Source organism: Daktulosphaira vitifoliae, unplaced genomic scaffold (assembly GCF_025091365.1).
Source record: "Daktulosphaira vitifoliae isolate Bord-2020 unplaced genomic scaffold, ASM2509136v1 Scaffold_1, whole genome shotgun sequence".
Lineage (NCBI taxonomy): Eukaryota > Metazoa > Arthropoda > Insecta > Hemiptera > Phylloxeridae > Daktulosphaira > Daktulosphaira vitifoliae.
In genome coordinates, this window is record NW_026099572.1 from 73,325,665 (window position 1) to 73,345,983 (window position 20,319).

Below are 20,319 nucleotides of genomic sequence, written 5' to 3' on the forward strand. Positions count from 1 at the left end.
AATGTTTTTCTTATAAGATACAAATAATAAAAAATATGCTTTTGACGTTGTCCAAAACTCTAAATATGATTTATAAAACTGTTTGCTGGTTCAAAGTTATTGAAGTTGTCTCTATAGCTTTATATTTTGCTATCAACAATTAATAGATAAGATAAATAACGTGAATAACGATGTCATACGTAGCATTCATAAAAGCCACTATTAGAACAAAATAATATTATATTTTATTAAAATTTACTTAAATAACATGAGACAAAATTAATAAATATTGCAGATACTGAATTCATAATTGTGTAGTAAATCATAATATTCGTTTAACTCGATGCTATTCATGCGTGGAAAATTAACATGGCGGGACTAGACAGGTTGCAATCAATGATATGTGCTCCCATCGTTTAGGTACCGACACGTATCAATTTATATTTTAATAACAATAACCAATGCGTTTGTACGCAGACAATTTATGTACGTCGATTATCAAATGTCATACAACAACGAAGTATAGGTTATACGCTACTGCCAGTAGTAATTTCTGATTTTGATAAGTCGTACTCATCAAAAAATGTTTCAAAAGTATAATAGTTACTCAGCTAAAATGTTTAAAACTTCTAGAAGTTTTATGTGTTGAAATCTAAAAGCCGAAAATGAATATTTAAAAGTAGTTTGTAAAACCCACAGTAGACTATAATTTATTTGCAACTACAAAAAACATCGATTTCCCCTTTTGCTTTTCTTGGAGGAAATCTATCTAAAATTAAAAAATTTAATAAAGTCTATGGTCCTATGAAGTGTGTCTTAGTATACTTTACATATATTCTAGGGATTTGACGTTTAATTTTACTTGCACAAATCTGGTTTGTGCAAATATTTCAACGTGTAAACTGATATTTAAATAAAAATTTTATTTTTACAAGTATTTTGAGTGAATTCCGAGATTGTTCGAAAAAAACTGTTGCTGGCATAAATTAAAACGTTATTAAATGTGTAAATGATTATTTGAGGTTTGTATAAGTATTTTGGATCGAATACACAAAACTGCTAAATTTTTTAACACTTTATCACTTCGAAAGTTTAGTCTTGATGGATTAATTCATAGCTGATATCATTAAATGACTAAATTGTAATAAAAACAAATCATTATATAAAAACATGAATGTATAGACACATATTTGATTGATTCCTAATTTGCGAAAATATAATATGTGAAATGTACTAAGATACACTTTGCTGAACTATAGAATTTCTTAATTTTTTTATTTCATGTCAATATCCTCCAAGAATTTGGATTTTAATAAAATATAATTATGTTCATGAATTGATGTTATGCACAAAAATGTAAAATTCAGAACCCTTAAGTGTCTTTTAAGGGCATTATAAATATTATAACTCAATTAGTCATTAAATAATACACTGATTAATATATCTTACAATCATACATGAATATAAATATCGTCAATTTTGAATTTAGTGACTTAAAAAAAATACTTTGATATAGAACATTAACATTTTACTAATATCCAAAAGTCACTCCACTTTTTGGCCTCTGTAACGAAAATAAAAATATTTATCTATTATAAAATTTTGCCACAAAAAACATATATTATATATATAATTAACATTTTACTGAAATAAATAGTTACCCTCCTTTGGGGCCGTTTTTCTCAGAAATTGAAAAACTAATGCTAAATTTGTGTTTCATTGATGATATAATATGGTCAATTCTCTTCTTTAATGTCAAAATTCTAGTTGATATTATTTTTGTTTAGTTATAATCACTTTTCCTCCCATTATGCTTTGGTTAATAAAACTAAATTTAAGTTTGTTCTCATTTTAGATTTATTATTAAAGGATTTATATATCAAGTGTTCAATAATTAACTTAATGGTTAAATATTATAATTTAAAAATATCCAAATTTTATATATTTATTACTATTTTGTTTATAATAAGAATGTCACGCTCTCTAAATGTTCGAAAAATAAAGATAATTTTTATACGTAAATAATATAATAAATAAATAAATATTCCTATGAATTTTTATAAATAAATGCCATCAAATAAATTAAATTTAACCATTGAAAAATGGTTAGTTATAAGTAAAAATTTATAAAAAATATATCCTTCTCTTGAAAATTGGTTAAATATTAAGCAGTAATGCCGATTTTTGTATACATATGAGGTGTGTTCAGAAAATAACGGAAATTTTTAAATTTCGCGGGTTTGTAGAGTCTGATATCAAATTTTTTTTTTCATAATGTTGGTACACATGTTCCGGAAGTATGATAAAATTTTCAGCTAAATTCATTTTTTACTTTGTCAGTGGCAACCGTCAAGGTTAGACTTGTTTTTATAACCTCGGCGATTTTTGTTTGTTAAAAAAAAGGATCGAAGGATTTGTATCAAACTTTACATAAAAAATGAAATAAAGTGTCTGAAATGTTAACATAGGACTATGGTGAGTATGCTATGTGTAAGATTTACGTGTGGTATAAGCGTTTCCAAGATGGGCTGAAGACGTTGAATATGATGAACGCCTTAGCACAACCGATGAAAACATGGAAAATGTGAAAGAAATGGTTATGAACGATAGCCGAATTACAATCAGAGAAGTTGATGATAATGTTGGAACATCAATTGGTTTATGCTATGAAATTTTTTCGAATGTTTTTGGTATAAAAAGCGTAACAGCAAAATTTGTTTTAAAATTCTTGAGTTTTGAACAAAAACAGCGACGAATGGAAGTTATTCAGGAAGCACTTAATGAAGTCAACAACGATGCAGAATTACTGAAACGTGTTATAACAGGTGACGAACACATGAGTTTATTGACACGATGTCGAAACTAAGGCTCAATCGTCCCAGTGGAGGCATTCTGGATCGCCAAGACCGAAAAAGGCTCGAAAAATGCGATTGAACGTGAAGGTTATGCTCACTGTGTTCTTCGATTATAATGGCATAGTGCATCATAAATTCTTGTCACGAGGTCAAACAGTCAATAAGGAGTACTACCTACAAGTTCAACGCTGTTTGCGTGAAGCAATCAGAAAAAAATGCCCTGATTTGTGGCAAAACAATTTATGGCTTTTGCACCACGAAAATGCACCTGCTCACACTTCATTGCTTGTTTTAGAATTTTTGGCTAAAAACAATACTGTAACGATGCCTCAACCTCCGTATGACTTATTTTTATTCCCAAAAACAAAGAAAAAACCTAAAAAGGGCCGTCTTTTTACAAGCATATATGGCATTAAATGCACTCATTCAGCGATGTGCTGAATGAACTGAAGGCTATTCCAAAGATCAAGTTTGAGAAGTGTTTCTAGTATTGAAAGAATTGTTAGCACAAGTGCTAAATATCTAGTGGGGACTTTTTTGAAGACAGCAACATTAATGTAGACGAATAAATAAATATTTTTTTCAAAAAACGACAATTCCCGTTATTTTCTGAACACATCTCGTATATTGCAGTTACTATACATATAAAAGATGGATGTATAGAAAGATATGCTTATCCAAGTGAATGTCCGTATTTTCATAAAAAAAAATACTAAATAATAAGTAATGAACAAAAAAAGGTAATAAAAATTTGAATGTGGGGTTTATTATGTAATATATACAAAATGAACATAAAGTGATTTTATAATTCGTACTCCTTGTCAAAGAAATCCTGAAAAATGTCCTCTGATTTTTTTTCAGAAATCTATCACAATAAGCCCTAGAAGTCTTTTCTATTTTGATAAAAATATAAGTTAATGTTTAAAATTTTGAAAATCATCCTGAAGACATTAATAATTTTAAATATTAAATATAAATTCAACTGAAAAGTTAATGCGAGTTATAATATTAATAAATTATTTTTGCTACAGCCATTCTGAACTTAGCTTTTTTATAAGCCTACAAAAAATAATAAAAGATTTCAAATTTGAATGTCAAACGATTCCTGTTCACTTGAAAATGTATCGACATAATAAAAGGTTTTCTGGCGGCTGTTACAAAATTAATGACGCGCCGATAATGAAGGCATGAATAAATTGAAAACCCATTTCAAGTAGACTGCCTAAAGTAGAAACACGAATTATTTGGTCATTTACCAGACCGGGACATTTTGAACAATTAAATACTTGTTTTATTCCTAAAAAAGTATGAAATCATTAAAATTAATAATACGTTAAAAATGTTATTCATTGTCGAACTAACACAAAAATATCCACGATTACAACCTGAAATTATTTATTCATAATTAAGTTAGTCTTTGAAGTCTATGAGTATTATTAGTAACAGTTTCATTTGTTGAAAAGCTTCTTTTTATTGAATTAAGTCTCGGGAGCCAAGTGATGAGCTTATGTTTAATAATAAACTCATAATATTTTTTGGACTGGATTTCTTTATTTAAAAAAAAGCAAATGCAAAAAGTTTTAATTAAAAATAAAATAATTTGTTTAATACTTATATATAAGTTATAATTCAATTAAATATTTGATTTCAACGTAGGTTTTTTTATCTAACGTTGCTACAAAATAATCAAAAATTAATTGATCTTCTTAAAAATAAAATTTTTATATTTTTTTAAGAGTAAATTTGCTTAGTTGACTCACGAAAAATAAATTCTTCTAAGTCTAAACAGTTTCATTCTTTTAAACAATAATTACTATCAATTATTTTAGTAATTATTACAGGTATATCTTTATATAAATTATAACCCAAATATATTAATTAAAAATTAAAGTACCAAAACTATGACTTATAGTAAAATATTGAGCTAAAGTATCTGTTTGAACATTTTTGAGGCATTAATGTCAGCTATTATTTTGTAAAAGTAATTAAAAGGTTAAAGGAAATAATTGAAGTTCTAGGTATATTGATTTATTGGATGCGATTAAACTTAAATTTGTTTGATGCTTCTAAGAAATTCCAAGCTAACATGAATGTATTTACAAAGTTTACAAAGGTGGTTTTCTAATAATTTAAATTTACTGGCAGGTATATACTTCATTTGTTGCTTAACCATTGCTTGTCTGTAGGGCATGGATAATAAATATACCAGTGCTTATTATCTGTAAAGCTGTAATTTTCACGTCAAAACATAAACGTTATAAACCATGTATTGCGTGTGTAGTCTTTGCAATTATTTGATGTGGTCGGAAATCATCGCTGGGTTTTAAGCTGCTTATCCAAATAAATTCTGCTGTATTGATGAATACGCGTATAAAAATGTCAAAAATCTTATTTACAATCACACGCATAGAGTAAGCTGCTTCATTATTATTACATCTCATTTATAAATAATATACTTATTCGTTGTGGATGTTTGCTGATGTATAACACGTTTCAAGTGTTTTTGTCGATTGCACTTTAGACGACATGAATCGAGTTGAATGCACTCGTATAAATAAATTTTCAATTAAAACGATGTTAAGTATAAAATCGATTGTATACAAATATAGAGAAAATGTCTTATGAAAAGTATAAAAAGTACACAAAATATGATATATTACAATGATAAACATTTATTTAATAAATGGGCAATGGATGGTACTTCAAACCTATTTACCAAATTTAAGTTTTTTCTACAACATGTAACAATGTTAAATAATTGTATTCTATTTTAAAATTTTCATTAACAATTTGAATGGTTTAAATAAAATAGTGGATTTATGTTAGTGCGTCATAGACAATACTTTTCAAAACATTATCCACGTGAATTGGATAAATTCAATATGTAAAATTCGTTGAATTTATATGAAACACATTGAAAACAATACCGTAGCCAACAATGTCGAGTTTTTGACTTGTAGTCAAGAGAATGAGATAGATGATAATAGGTATACTTTCTAGGTGTGAATGTAGAGAAGACAAATTTTGATAGTTGCGAGGACATTATGCTGTTTACGCAAACATATATTATGTTGGAATATGGCGATTGGGCCGAGAACGAAGAACTTTGTAGACTACACGAATGCATAATATTATATTATATTCTATCTTTCTCGTTCACTTTATGTATATGAGTACAATATAAAGGTTAGTGCTAGAATACTAGTGAGAAATCGCACACCACCCTGTCGTTAACAATAGCTTTACGTGCACTCACCGTCACGCGTATTGCGTAATAGGTATATATTACTATTGAATTGTTTTGCTATTGTATGAAAGTATGTATCTTATGGGAAAGTCTAAGAGAGAGAGAGAGAGAGAGAGAGAGAAAATCACTTATCCATATTGTCGATTTTTGGGAAACGAAAAGACAAATCCGAGAACTTCAAAAAGGCAGACAAATGAAATAGCTAAAAAAAGCAAAATTTCTCATTGTGATATTTTGTATAGTGACACTTTGAAAATGATAAATATTTTTAAAAACTAATGATATAATCTGCATGGTTGCGATTATTTAAAATAATTGGTTAAAAATTGAATAACCGCAGGAAAATTTATGACTATCAAATTACTATTCCNTATTCTGCATGGTTGCGATTATTTAAAATAATTGGTTAAAAATTGAATAACCGCAGGAAAATTTATGACTATCAAATTACTATTCCAATGGTAATGCAATTGATTAGAATTATAAAGAGAAAAAAATGTATAAAAACATATTATAAAGTATGTATCTAACACAAATTTAGTGTGTTAATTTGATATTAGACGGCTATCGAATATTTTATTAAAAAAAGAATAAGTTTTTACTTATGAATTGGCAGCACACATGTCAGCAGTTTTAATGACGTTGTGCAATAGCGGAAGCCAAGATATTATTGTCATGTCAAATTTTCACTTAGTTCATGTACTCTTTTTTCATAAAATATCATTTTGTTATTACGACCGGCTGTCACGAGGCTTTTCGTATTATTGAACATAATATTAAAAAAGTAACGAGCGGGTAGTTTTTACTCATACATTTTCGACACGAGGATGCTATATTTAATTTTTTTTGTTAAATAATAAGATAGCTGGAAATTATAGAAAAATTAACAATTTACTTCTATGCCATCTAGTATCCAAATTGATATTTTAAAAGTACCATTTTCCAAATAAGTAAAAATGTTTTTTAACGTAACTGTATAAACAATTTAGACGCCTATAGGATGACATTTTAAAAGGAGAATGATATTTTCAAAAGACTTTAGGACTATTTAAATGATTTTATAACAGTGACAAGTATGATTAATTCTCAATAAACATAAATAAATGTGTTGAGAATCAATTATTTCGAAACAATGGTATCATTATGGATGGGATTAAAGAGGTTTAGATATCTTAAGACAAAGATAAATATACATTTGTTACATATACAAGGTATACTCTGATGTTAATTATACATTTTAGGTATATTTATATATCTCATTTTCAAAAAAAAATTTAACCTTGAAATAGAAAGTATTGCAATGTCAGTAGATATAGTTAAGATAATAAATGACAATACTAAAAAAATTTTACTTCTTTAACTTAAGGCTCTCTGTGGTGAGTAATCTAGTTTTAAATTGTACTGAATCAATGAATTAAATTAAGGATATATTAAAAAACTTAACAAATCGGGACAGAATAAAGTCTTTCTTAAACTTTTAAAAAGATGAATTGTTAAACATAAGTATAATTTTAAGATATTTTCTATGATATAAAAAAATATAAGTAATTATTTTTATATAATTTTTAAATATTTTACTGAATTTTTTTAATTTTCAAATTTATATTAAGTATATAGATATTTTTATTAAGCTATTAACATATAATTTATGATTTATGTTTTAAGAAAAATCATAAAAGTAATATTTTTCAGAATGTTCATGCGGAGGTTTTTTGTATACTGCTCTAACATCATATTAAATACTTCTGATCAATATCTTATATTAAAATAAATCTAAATTTACATCTATTTATAACTAATACATTTTATTCAAATTATTTTTTTATTAACCATGAAATTATGAAGTTGACTTTTTTCATTTCAATTACCTTATTATTTTGATTTTTAAACTTCAATAAAGTCAAATATCTAACTGCATACAATGAAAAAATCTATATTGAATCGACTAAGAAGTGGGCGTGTTTTTTGAATTTGATATTTCAAAAAAAAAAAACGATGATGGAAAGATATTTTGATTCTGCAATAGTCTCCACACAGTAAGACACATGAGCTTATTTAGTATCGTTTTGTATTTGATTAATGAGTAGCATTTTGATACAATTGTACGTAAATTTATTGTTTATATTATCTCATTCAGGAGGAGTTTTTTGAATTTGTGTAATTTATATCATATTGTATCTATTTACAATACTTTATTGTGGCAATTCAGTGTGTTTCCCTCAGATTTTAATGTGTTAATAATAATAATAATATAAACTATACATTTTTCAAAGTATTGACAAATTATTGAATAAAAAAAGTATGTATACTCATCATAAACTATTGAATAAAAGGCTACACTATTAAATGAAAAATAAACACTCGAAGTCGACATTGCGCAGAGATAACGTCAATCAAATATTATGAATTGTGTAAAAGAATGTTTTGAATAGAATAAAAGTTTTATTTGTTGGTAATACAAATCAAACACAAATAGACGTTCCAAAATCGTTGATAGGTTGTTGAACGTTAAATTTCCTCGTTTAGACTGCCTTTTGAATTTGTCAAAAACAAGCAAGTATCTTTAAAATGTAAAAACTAAATAATCTATTAACAAATAAACTAATGTTTGTAAAACCAATGACAAGGTTATCGTTCTTATTATTTTTATATTTATTAAAACTCTACTAACCTGTGATAACTACAATTATTAATTTATAATTGTAATAAAAATGATCATAATCTAAATATTTAACTTATTTAAAGTATTTTAACAATATCATTAAATATAATAGGTATAAAATTTATTAAAGACTAAACATCTTTGGGTAAATACTAAATACGTAAATATATAATAATAAAAAATGTATTACTATTAAAAATTTAACTTTTAAGTTATCTTATTTGGTTTAACTATGAAATACATAACGTAGTTTATTTAATAATTGTTTAATTAAAATTCTTTTTAGTAATGATAAGATAATCTCTGTAAAATTGGGGCGTAGTACGTGCTGTAGCGCGTTTTCGTGTCAAGACGTATTGTTTTGTTGTGATTGCGTGTTAGTACTTAACGCCGAAGTCATTGTGGACCTCCCACATAATCGAAAACGTTTTACGGTTACTTTAACGGTCTAGGGTCAGGTTAGTCAAACAATCGGAATACGAGACGAGCCGTAAACTAGCCACAAATGGTATTTTGTTACTTAGTAAATAAACGATTAAAGCATTTTAATGATGAGCCAAAGGGAAATTGAGTAGTGAAGAAACCCGAAGGAAAAACCTCGTCCGTAACAAAAGCACGACGACGGTCTACAATTAACCTAAAAACGTTAATGCTAAAGATTTTAAAAGCTCTACAAGATGCCATAACTCTGAATAGTCGTAAAGTTCGGATCCGCTGACGACAACGCGTTTCGAAGACCCAGCAAATAAATTTATCGTCCAATCTATTTAAAATACTCTTCGACGCCATATAAACTATCTATATACCTTCCATTTGCCTGCGTACAGAAAAAAAAATAACCAGACTGAGAAACTAATTTTACTCGCGTATAAATGTATTAGTCTCGGAATAAGTAACTTCCTTGATTGTTACAAACACACAAAAAGTAATAAAATGTATACATTACCGACTAATTTGAATTTGAAACTGTACAGATCAAAGCTAAATACAAAACTTGCAGATAAAACTTGTGAATAAATCTACATTTTTCTTAATAAATTAAAGATTTCTCAGAAAAAGAAAAAGTTCGTACGTTCATTACTTTTTGAAAAAAATTAAATGACTTATTGTTTGGTCTTACCGTTATTGTTTTATTTTTTTATTTTTTTTGGCACACCGGCGGCATTGAATTCGATCTACAGAGTGGTAGAAAAAACTCACAGCTCATAAAAACTGTATAACTTACCATGAGTAATAATTTGACTGTTGTTAAATCGTATAAAGCGTATGAGCTCGTACAAGTGTGTGGTTAAACCGATTTTTTAGAGTACTGCAGACTTGTTAAGTTTGACAATATATTGATGTTATTTGGTTTTTATTTTTATTTAACAGACTGTATGTACGTGTATAAAATGTGTTTAATTAAAACTTATAAAAATGTATTTGTGGTAATAACGGAGTAATAACGTAGGTCTGATGAGTAACGGCGACTTAAATAAAATTAATGTTTTATTCAAAGGCTTGTTAGAGCGCAGTCTATTAAGTCAATGCACGGTTTTTACGGTACGCAGGGTGGCGTCATTAAAATGGAAAATTATATTATATGATGAATAACTGATGCAATCAATTGAATTGTAAGTTGAACGATTCTTTTTTCTCCACCGTGACAATTATTACAGGTGGCCTACAGTATCTGTATTTACTTTTAACAAAAATTAATTGTTGTTGTTAGGGGAAAAACTTTTTTTCCATAAAAAACACTATCAAGAATCTGAAAAAACCACTCGACGCCGAATTTAAACTGTGTTGATTTTCGAACGATTTTTCTTTTTAACTAACACAGATTTATAATTTTAACGTTTTATATATTAGTAAACTCATAGTTTGTTACGTCTAGTAGACAATACATATTTAGTCATTGTCTACATATTACAAAGACATTTGTCTGTATACTCAGAGAAACATTTATATTTATTTTAATAAAATTCCTGTCAAAATTTAGCCAACAAACTGTTTTTGTTAATTAATTAAATTTTTTTTGAGTAAAATATTTATCAAATATTTTAAAAATATAAATTTAAAAATGAACTAAAAGTTGTTTTTATTCCTTCATCAACATTGAGGATTAATGAATATTTGTATCAAAAACACAAATCAAAAGTGTTATTGAGAAATTAAAAAAAAAAAACAATTGAGAAAAATTGATTTGATGTTTCAATACTTATGTACTTTATAGTTTATAACATTGAAGTATATTTATTAAAATTAAATAAGATTTGATTTTCAAAACAAAATTATTGTATTATATTGAATTTATAATTTGTTGAATTAAATAACTTTAATAATTAATATAAATATATGTTGAATATAAATTTGCATAATAAATTATTATATCTATTACGTTTAGGTAAGCTTTAAAGAGTAAATATGTTATGTCAGACGATTTATTGGTAACATCGTCGTGTAATGGTCACATAAACAGAGGTTGAATTAATGCTTTTGGTCTGTTCATTTTTTTTTGCACGTGACTGGAATTTTTTCAACTTATTCTAATACTGAAAGTACTATGATGTACTGAAACATCATGCAAAAAAGAGACTTTAATGTTTCATCCGATATTTGCATGGAAATGGAATATGAGGGTTCGGGATAATTTATTATAAGTAAAAGGTTTAGCGTTAGAAAACGTTAGGCTAGTAGTTCAGTAAGAGTATTATAAATAAATATTTTTATTAGAATTACATGAAGCGATTTGTATAGTTTACACTTGATTGAAAAATGTTTTATTTGTTTGCAGGCTCTTATCGTCCGATAAAGAATTTGTCCATTAGACAAATGCTCCCAGACATTAAATACTATATGACATATGAAGGGTCAACCACTCATCCCGGTTGTTGGGAGACAACTGTATGGATAGTATTGAACAAGCCCATATACATAACTCGAAGTGAGGTAAGAGACATTTATGAGTGTACGGAGTAATGGAATGGTGACAGGTTATAATTAATTAAACTTTATTATAAAAGTGTTTTTCCAAAAACAATGAAAATACTTAAGCTATACGTAGCATTTATAGAATATAAATAAAGTACATTCAGGGTTTAATGAATATTTCAATTTTTTACGGTTCACAGATAGCATTTATATCAGCGTGCTTCCTAATAAACGTTATTCCAAGTAAATTTTTACTATACATTGAACTAACTTTTTCAGATGCATCAACTGAGAAGATTATCTCAGGGTTCATTTGAACACCCAAAAGCTCCACTGGGCAACAATTCAAGACCCACTCAAGATCTTCGTGAAAGGACCGTCAGAACAAATATTAATTTTGCACAAAGATCTGAAGCCGATCCACAGGTAAGATAGATTAAATTTGTTTAGATCATAATGGAAACATATGAATATAGAAATGATTTTTGACTTGGAGTGATTAAAAATAATATAAATTGTATAGCGTTATAGTATAAAATAAAAATTTTAAATCTATTTTAAGTGAGTTTTTCGATTCTATTAGTTATTAATATTTTTATAAATAAAATAAAAACTAAGAGTTGACTTATAGAGGATATTATACATTCTTCACTATCCTTTTTGCTTTAGAATTCAACAGTAAAAATAAAGTTTTGGCTATTAAATTTTATTGTTTAGGCTGTTCTAATACTATATGGTGTTTTAAATGACAAAAAGATCGATGTTACTGAAGTAGAATATATTTTAAAAATACGAAACTTTGAATCAATGGTTAAAGTTTCTGTTGAAATTATCATCATTATTATCTATTAATCTTTGTTGGTCGTTTTAATGTATTCAATAATAATTAATGTACTTAAGATTTAATCTGTGTAATATGTTATGTTATCACAGTTTATTGCGTCAACATAAACACACTGTTGTAAACTAAATAGCATAATTGATCGTAACGAGACGGCTGAAACAAACGTCGCTGTAGGCCTTTAGTTTAAGTTTAGGGTACTTAGTATACCATATCTTGTGTTTGATATCCTGTTAATTTTGATTGAGCTCGACCATGTTTGTATTTACATATAATTGGAATCAGATATAACTAAAATAATAACAAAAAATATTAAAATAACTACAAAACAAATTTATAATATTTAAAAAAAATTTAATTGTTTTTTTTTAAATTTATTATTTTAAGAATAAAAATAATGAGATTATTTTTTTCAAAAAAAATATGCTCAAAAATGTCAATCATTACTGACGTATGCTCCACTACACGTCACAAAAGTACCCAAAAGTATTTAGTATTTAACTATAAAGGAAACTCTTTATTGAAATCCTATCCAGCCTACGGTTAATGCCGAACCTAACCATAGAGGCAATCTAGAGGGAACTTTACATCAATTATTATGAAAATTACATATATTTTAATATCGAGGAATAAATTAATTTAGAATTCCTAAATATACACAGTGATCGGTTTATAATAAACCACTCGATTACTCGTAAAATAAATATAATATTAGAAAGAAATATATTGACTTCTTTTAGTTACAAATATTTCTTGGTTTATTAGCTATTAATTACTTTTTAGGGTCATCCCTTATAACTTAAAGGAGTGTCTAATTTATTTTTTTAAACTATAACATATAAATTTAATTAACTTATAAAATAAAATATTATCTAATGAAGAAAATGATAACAACTTTTGAACCATTATTTCAGAAGATATTAACAATTTAAAGTAACGACTGGTGGTGGGGAGTGAGTGCTGTTACTTTTATAACTAGTAGTCATTTTCCGGCTATACTCTTCGTCCCGCCTAGGTAGAAAAATGAGAATAACTTCGGAAATACTCGTTTAAAAGTTGTTCTCGATCAGCCATATATTTAATTAGATTATTTTCTATTTCGTAAGTTAGTTATACATGTTTGTTGCCATTTGAAAAATTAAAGTTGACACCCCATTAAGTTATAAGAAATGATTATAAAAAGTCATTATTAGCTAGTAAATCAAGAAATATATGTAACTTAAAGAAATAAAAAAGTTTTTCTCCTATATTGTATTTATTTTGCGAGTAATCGAGTGGTTTATGATGTACCGATCACTCTGTAAATACATTTTTTTTTTGTAAAAAGAGATAAAAAAAATGTATGAGCGAAAAATGTCGCAAAACAAATTTCTAGGTCCCTAAATACTTGCAAAATTTAGGAAAGATATATCTTTTATTTTTTGCTCGTCATTTATATTTTTAGTAAGATGTAAGAAAAAATGGTCTTCATCGTTACTACAATAATAGAAAAAATTTATCAACCTTCTTTAAAATGATGTATAACAAATAGGGATATGTTTATAAAAATATCCTTGTTTGATATAGATAATCAATTAGTTAGTAGTATGACTGAATATGTGGTAATAATATGGTATTCATAGCGATCCTTGATTTTATAATCTTTAAATAATTTTAAATGTTTTGGAAATAATGATTTAAAATACATAGTTTACGTTAAAAATTAAAAATAACTTTAGTTTTGTTATTTCAGGGTAAGACTTGTAAGGTGAATATGCATAAGAATATGTATTATAAAGGTAAGTTTTAGAAATCGTTCATTCTTCATTGATTTTTAACTCTTTACTTTAAATAAATGGATATATTTTATCTATAATACCTGATGCGCTTAAAGTACTATGAGTAGTGTAATACAATTATAGTTTTATAACTGCTGTGAGTTTCCCTTTACCTTCATTTTCTATTGAAAACCTTTTACAGTTTTACACGTACAATTCAACACAATTAGTGATTTTGGATTCCACAAAATCTCTTTTAACCGCAATAATGTATAATACTTATAAGTTATTTTTGAATTAATTAATTTGCCTCGCATAGTATTCTCTAAAGGTTTCCAGTTGAATATGCCGCAGTTTGTGCTACGATGATACAAACTTAAATCGTATGTAATTTACAAGGGTATTTGTATGTAGGTTAGTAGTTTATCCAAAGTTCCTATCGTTTTATGAACGGTAGTAGGTATTTCGATACATTGTCGAAGTTAAAACCGAGCCTTGTTTAAGCCATACTTAGTATAAAAACCCTTCTCAACATTCCGTCGTCACTGAGTGAAGTCTTTATATGTATAGAGCATCAGTTTACAGACGTAGATGCGTACTAAAGGCTACCTGAAATGGCTATTCCGATACGAGAACGCAAAAGTTTACAAAGTTTTGACTCGACTATAAACCGCACGCGACCATGATTTATTTTGCAAGTTGCATTCATTGTAATACGCCATATAAAATTCACAGAGTGACCACTATATTCGCATGTTTTCTTAAATGCATTATGAACTACTCACTGCTAAAACTTCATTCTAACGTAGACTATCAGATACATCAATAAAATTCATAGTGTTTTAATTATTAAATATAAAACGCTTTACTTTCATGGACTTAAATCATTAAACTTTTAGTTTAGACATTTAGTGTCTGTGTAGTGTGCATATATGCACACTACATAGAGTGTCCCACCATGTTTTGGCAATATACCATGAGAAAAGTATGTGAATTAGTGAGAATATCTTGGGACACTCTGTATACAACCTATAAGTTAATAAATATCATAATAAAGATATGGGTAATAATACTAATGATTTCAGATTTTGATATTACAGATAAATTAATTTTTTTTCTTTAGAAAAATGTCTAAGTATATAAAAATATTTTTCTAGTTTAAAATTGATTTTATCGAGCATGTTTAAAAATCTGGTCGAGCCGCAATAATAATATTTATAAATAAGCGACTACCGAGTGCCGCATTCATTTTTTTTTTTGCTTTACAATTCGTGTTAGTAAAACTTACTTTTTCCACCAACTAATCAAAAATTCAAAGGTCGAAAAATTCCCTGAATACAAATTGCCCAGTGGAGCTTTGTCCCTTCGCGACCGTTAACTTTTTTATTTATTTTTTTTTAGTATTCTTTTTCTTCTAGTCTGTGTCGCGTATATGTCTTTGTGTAGTTGTTTAATCTACTCCGAGTTGTCAACGCTTCTCACGTCTCGAAATAAAAAACTAAAATTGACTCTATTCAATTTATTCTTGATGCTCATACTTTGAACTAGTGCGGTATTTGCTCTCGGCTCCTGTAATCATATAGTACAAGTATTATTACAATCTAGTACATCAATATCCTCCTAACAATTATTTTTGGCTTCTCAAAAAGTTATGATTATCATATGATATGATTTTGTTACTATTTTTTTTTTTACAGCAAACGATTGGACTTCCGACTCACTGTTTCACAGTTAAAGAAATGAAAACAAAGAGCAATAAGGAAAAATAAAATAGGTATAATTGTTTTTAAATGTTACTTGTTAAAAAGCAAGTCAATATTATTAGTACCGCGCACGAATTATATCGCCATTGCGCCATTTAATTTTTTTATAAGATTGTTATTATATTTTTACTTTGTATTTAAATTGAAATCTAAAATTATAACATTCATCTGAAAATGAATTCACCTACACGCACATATCTTTCAGACAATATAGAATGTGTTACCGCACTAATATCCGGTGTATGTTACAATGAAATCAATAATATTAATAGTTTTGAATATAAAAATATTGATCATTGCGTTAGAAAAAATGTAAATAAAAAAACAGCAATATTAAATATTTGTTACTATAGAATATAATTGAATATGTTTTTATTATTTAATTATGTAATAGAAAATCTCACCTGAAATCAACATTTATGCTTGAACAATAAATATCAATATGGATTATGAATATGTTTATGTAATTGTTCGTTAGAAATGATGAGAAAAAATATTTTTTTTTTCAAATAAATGAAATATTAAATTAATAAAACAAAAAAAAAAATTAAACTTGTAATAATTATGGCCGCAAAAGCTTCTCAGTACTCGGCCTGTTGTTCGCGCTTTTCGCACAATGATCATCAAGCCACTGTACTGCTGTAGTACAATGGCCCAGTCCATGACTTATGTTTATATTAATATAAAATAATAAAAAATTGCTTATATCATGTAATTGCACAGTAACTAAATGTTAAAAATGTATTTTATATCAACTTTACTGAACAAAAAATATGATTGAGTTATTAAATAACATTGACAGTAATTTTGTTGAAATTTTTTAGTGTACAATAATATTAATTTAATTTTAAAAGTGTACACATTTTTTTTTGCACGAATTAAGTTTCATTTTACAAAACTCTATCATTAAGATTAAGGTAGGCGTGAGTAATAAGGTCTAACTTCTATTAGGAATTGTATAAGATCTGGCTAAGCCTTATACAAAGCCTTATTACCCGCACCTACCATATAAAACTTATAACTTATAATAACTTTATTATAATTTTTTATTTTATTTGTATGCAACTTCAATTGACTACAATATGTTTATTGATGTTATATAATAAGGCATTTCCTTATTGTATGACATATGAAACCGTAAAACTACATATTTATTAAAAATAAATTTATTCATTAAAAGATTTTACCTCTTTTTTAATTGAATGTTCAAGATGAATATAGTTTAATGCTATATTTACATGATATGTAAAATATATACTATATTATTATGTGTCATTTATTTGTTGAGATGTGTTGTGCAATACAGGAAGGTAATAAACTTTATTGTTACGAATTACAAAGGAGATCTGTTGTTTTAGTTTTTATTACCATGCTTATCTAAGAAATTCAGTAGTTTGTTGATATTGTCTTGTTTGACTAAATTTAAATATAACAAAATTATTACAATATAATATAGATTTATTTTTTAAATTTATTAGTTTGACAATATGAGGCACTTACATTTTAATTTAATATATACTAAAACAAGATGGTTAAAAAATAATTTAAAATATATAAAGGAGTTGAGGTTTTATTGTCCCCATTTTTGTTTAATTCAAGTACATTACTCAGAAACTGTGCACTGTAAATTACAGTATTAAATAGATGTGATAATTAAGTGACATATTTTTGCTTTGTGTATAATTTTTATTTATAAAATAAATTAATAATTAAGTACAAATTAGATTAAAGAATTTACCAATATTAAAATTACGTTGAAAAATATAAGATTGTGATTTCTCAACATTTTTTATTTATTAAAATTTTTTAAAAAATCTTGTGGATTATTATTGATTTTAAGATTTCAATTAGGCTTCAAATTGCAATTCAAAACTGAAGTTTATATTAACTGACGTAGAATGACCTTTTGGTTTATTATTTGAGCAAAAATTTGTGAAATTGTTAACCGTCTGACAATATTTGTATGACAATTTTGATGTCTTACCCCTTTCAGGTGCCGAATCAGGGTTCAAAATTCACTCAAAAAGATTATTTTTCAGCTTTTGATCATTATTCCTAAAATTAACACATTTAGCGTAAAAATATAAATTATAGATTTTAATATTTTCTTCAAAAAGGGTATTCACAAACATTTTCTAAAATAATTTTTACTTGTTCAAAAAAATTTGATAAAATTCGCTTTTTGAACATAAATTATTCTTAAGTTTCGAAATAATTACTTTAAAACAAAATTTTTCGTATAAAAAATTTTTAAAATTTAATTTTCTAAAACATTAGTTTTATGTAAAATTTTAGTCAGATTTATAGTTTTGCTGTTATCACGAAATTTATATATATATATATATATATATATATATATATTTACATTAAGTCTCGTATGTTAATCCTATGAAATCACTTTAATTTAATTTTGATTTAAATAATTTTACTACTTTTTTCATAAATATATAATTTGTCAGTTATTATGTCAAGAAACGGTTAACCGTTTGTTGCAACGGAGTACCCAACCAAGTATAAATTTATACTCTGTGACTTTTAACTTTTATCTCTAATTGTAATCTATTTATGCCTGATATGGTAAGTGTAATGTAATATGGATACTTTATCGTTTAGAATTATATGTTGTGATAAGTTTTTTTGAACTTAACATAGAATTACTAAATGTTGAAGGAAGATCAAAAAAGTGATGGAGGGATGCTATTGAATGCGATATGAGGACAGCTGATGTGGATGATCGTGTCAAGTGGAAGTTTAGGATAAGGGTAGCCGACCCCAAATAGTTGGGATTAAGGCGAGGAAGAAAAAGAAGAAGATCATAGAATTTGTTAAAATGCATTGGGATTCTAAAATTTTACTCACAATATTTGGAAAGCAAATATGTGAATTAGAAGAGTGGGCATTATTAAATAAAGTTCAAGGCTTTGTATTTGACACAACAACGTCTAACTCTGGTCGATTAAATTGCGCTTGTTTATTATTGAAGCAAAGATTAGAAAGAAGTATACTGATCTTAGCATGCAGGCATCATATTTTTAAAATAGTACTTCATGCCGTTTTTGTTGAAGCAAAATTTATTCCGTCGTCTGATTCAGATTTACCACTTTTTAAGAGATTTGTTAATGATCGAGAAAAAATAAATAAAACTCAATATTTCATTTGGTCTAATAATACAATATTAAATATATTAAAAAATTATAGAGAAAAAATTCTATAATTCTCTGAAAAAAATTACAAAACTATTTTCTTGCAATGACCATAGAGAATATTTGGAACTTATATTAATATAGCACGAATATAAAATTTTATTAGTCTGGAGTACATTACTTAACACGTTTGATGAAAAAAGGTATTTATTCATTAAAAATTTTACTTTTGAAAAAAAGTTTATATGACTCTAACGGAAGAAAAGGCTCTATAAAGAATCTATTGTTTCATTATTAAATGTTAGTCTCAAGTCTGGTACCTAATTTAATTGAAGCTCCAGTAAATTACATAATTTTTTAAAAACATTAACTGATTATAAAATAGATAATAAGCAGATAGCTAAAATCGCTATAAAAAAATTTATAAACCACTTATAGTATTTTAGTGATGAATGGGTTTTTTTTCAATTATCGATTCTCGCTTAACCATAGAACAAAAAAAAAAAAATTACAAATTTCAAGTAGAACTGCATCATTTGAAAAAATAGATTATAAAAATAAATTAAATTTAAAAATCGATTATTTGTCACACTTTTTATCGAAGGACTTACCACTCGACTTAATTACAGATATGTTTTCACAACTTTTTAGACAATCTAATATAAAATTAGAACCACAATTTTAGGAAGAAAATGAAGACTTCTAAAAAGGTAAAAATAATTGCAGCAATAGTAGAAGTTAACAATACGGCCAAGCCTCATATAAAAATATTGAATAACTACAATAGCATATTAACAAATGTCTATAATTTATATTTTATATATTTTTACGCTAAGTGTGTTAGTTTTAGAAATAATGATTAAAAACTGAAAAATGATCCTTTTGAGTGAATTTTCAATCTTGATCGGTACCAGATAGGGGTAAGTAATCAAAACCAAATTTTACCCAAATGACTTTCATATAATAACGAAAAAAATTGGCAGGTACGGAGATCGATCAATGAAAGTTTATAAAGTAAGAGTCATCTTAATATATATATATATATATATGTTTGTTACTGCCTATGGTTGGATTTTATAGGTCCCTTCAAATATCTTGTTCTTTTGACACAAATGTCGTAAATTGTCTTTTATATTAGACACTTAGGTTCATTGTAACT

The 20,319-nt window shown here is 26.5% G+C and overlaps 2 protein-coding genes across 8 annotated transcripts in view; one reads left to right on the plus strand and one right to left on the minus strand.

The window, feature by feature from the left end:
• LOC126894519 (V-type proton ATPase catalytic subunit A) overlaps positions 1 to 20,319 on the minus strand; it is a 256,069-nt gene that overhangs the window by 100,371 nt on the left and 135,379 nt on the right. The window lies entirely within an intron of this gene.
• Positions 1 to 20,319, plus strand: part of LOC126894522 (carbonic anhydrase-related protein 10) — a 66,787-nt gene that overhangs the window by 38,169 nt on the left and 8,299 nt on the right. For 3 of the 6 annotated variants that reach the window (XM_050665591.1, XM_050665593.1, XM_050665594.1), the window contains 4 exons: positions 11,520 to 11,674; positions 11,936 to 12,082; positions 14,230 to 14,275; positions 15,952 to 16,385. In XM_050665591.1, the coding sequence (XP_050521548.1) occupies positions 11,520 to 11,674; positions 11,936 to 12,082; positions 14,230 to 14,275; positions 15,952 to 15,989 (386 nt within the window). In that variant the 3' untranslated portion in view covers positions 15,990 to 16,385. Of the gene's footprint in view, positions 1 to 11,519; positions 11,675 to 11,935; positions 12,083 to 14,229; positions 14,276 to 15,951; positions 16,386 to 16,411; positions 17,199 to 20,319 lie in introns of those variants that run through there. The other 3 variants (XM_050665590.1, XM_050665589.1, XM_050665588.1) reach the window with 3 other exon arrangements.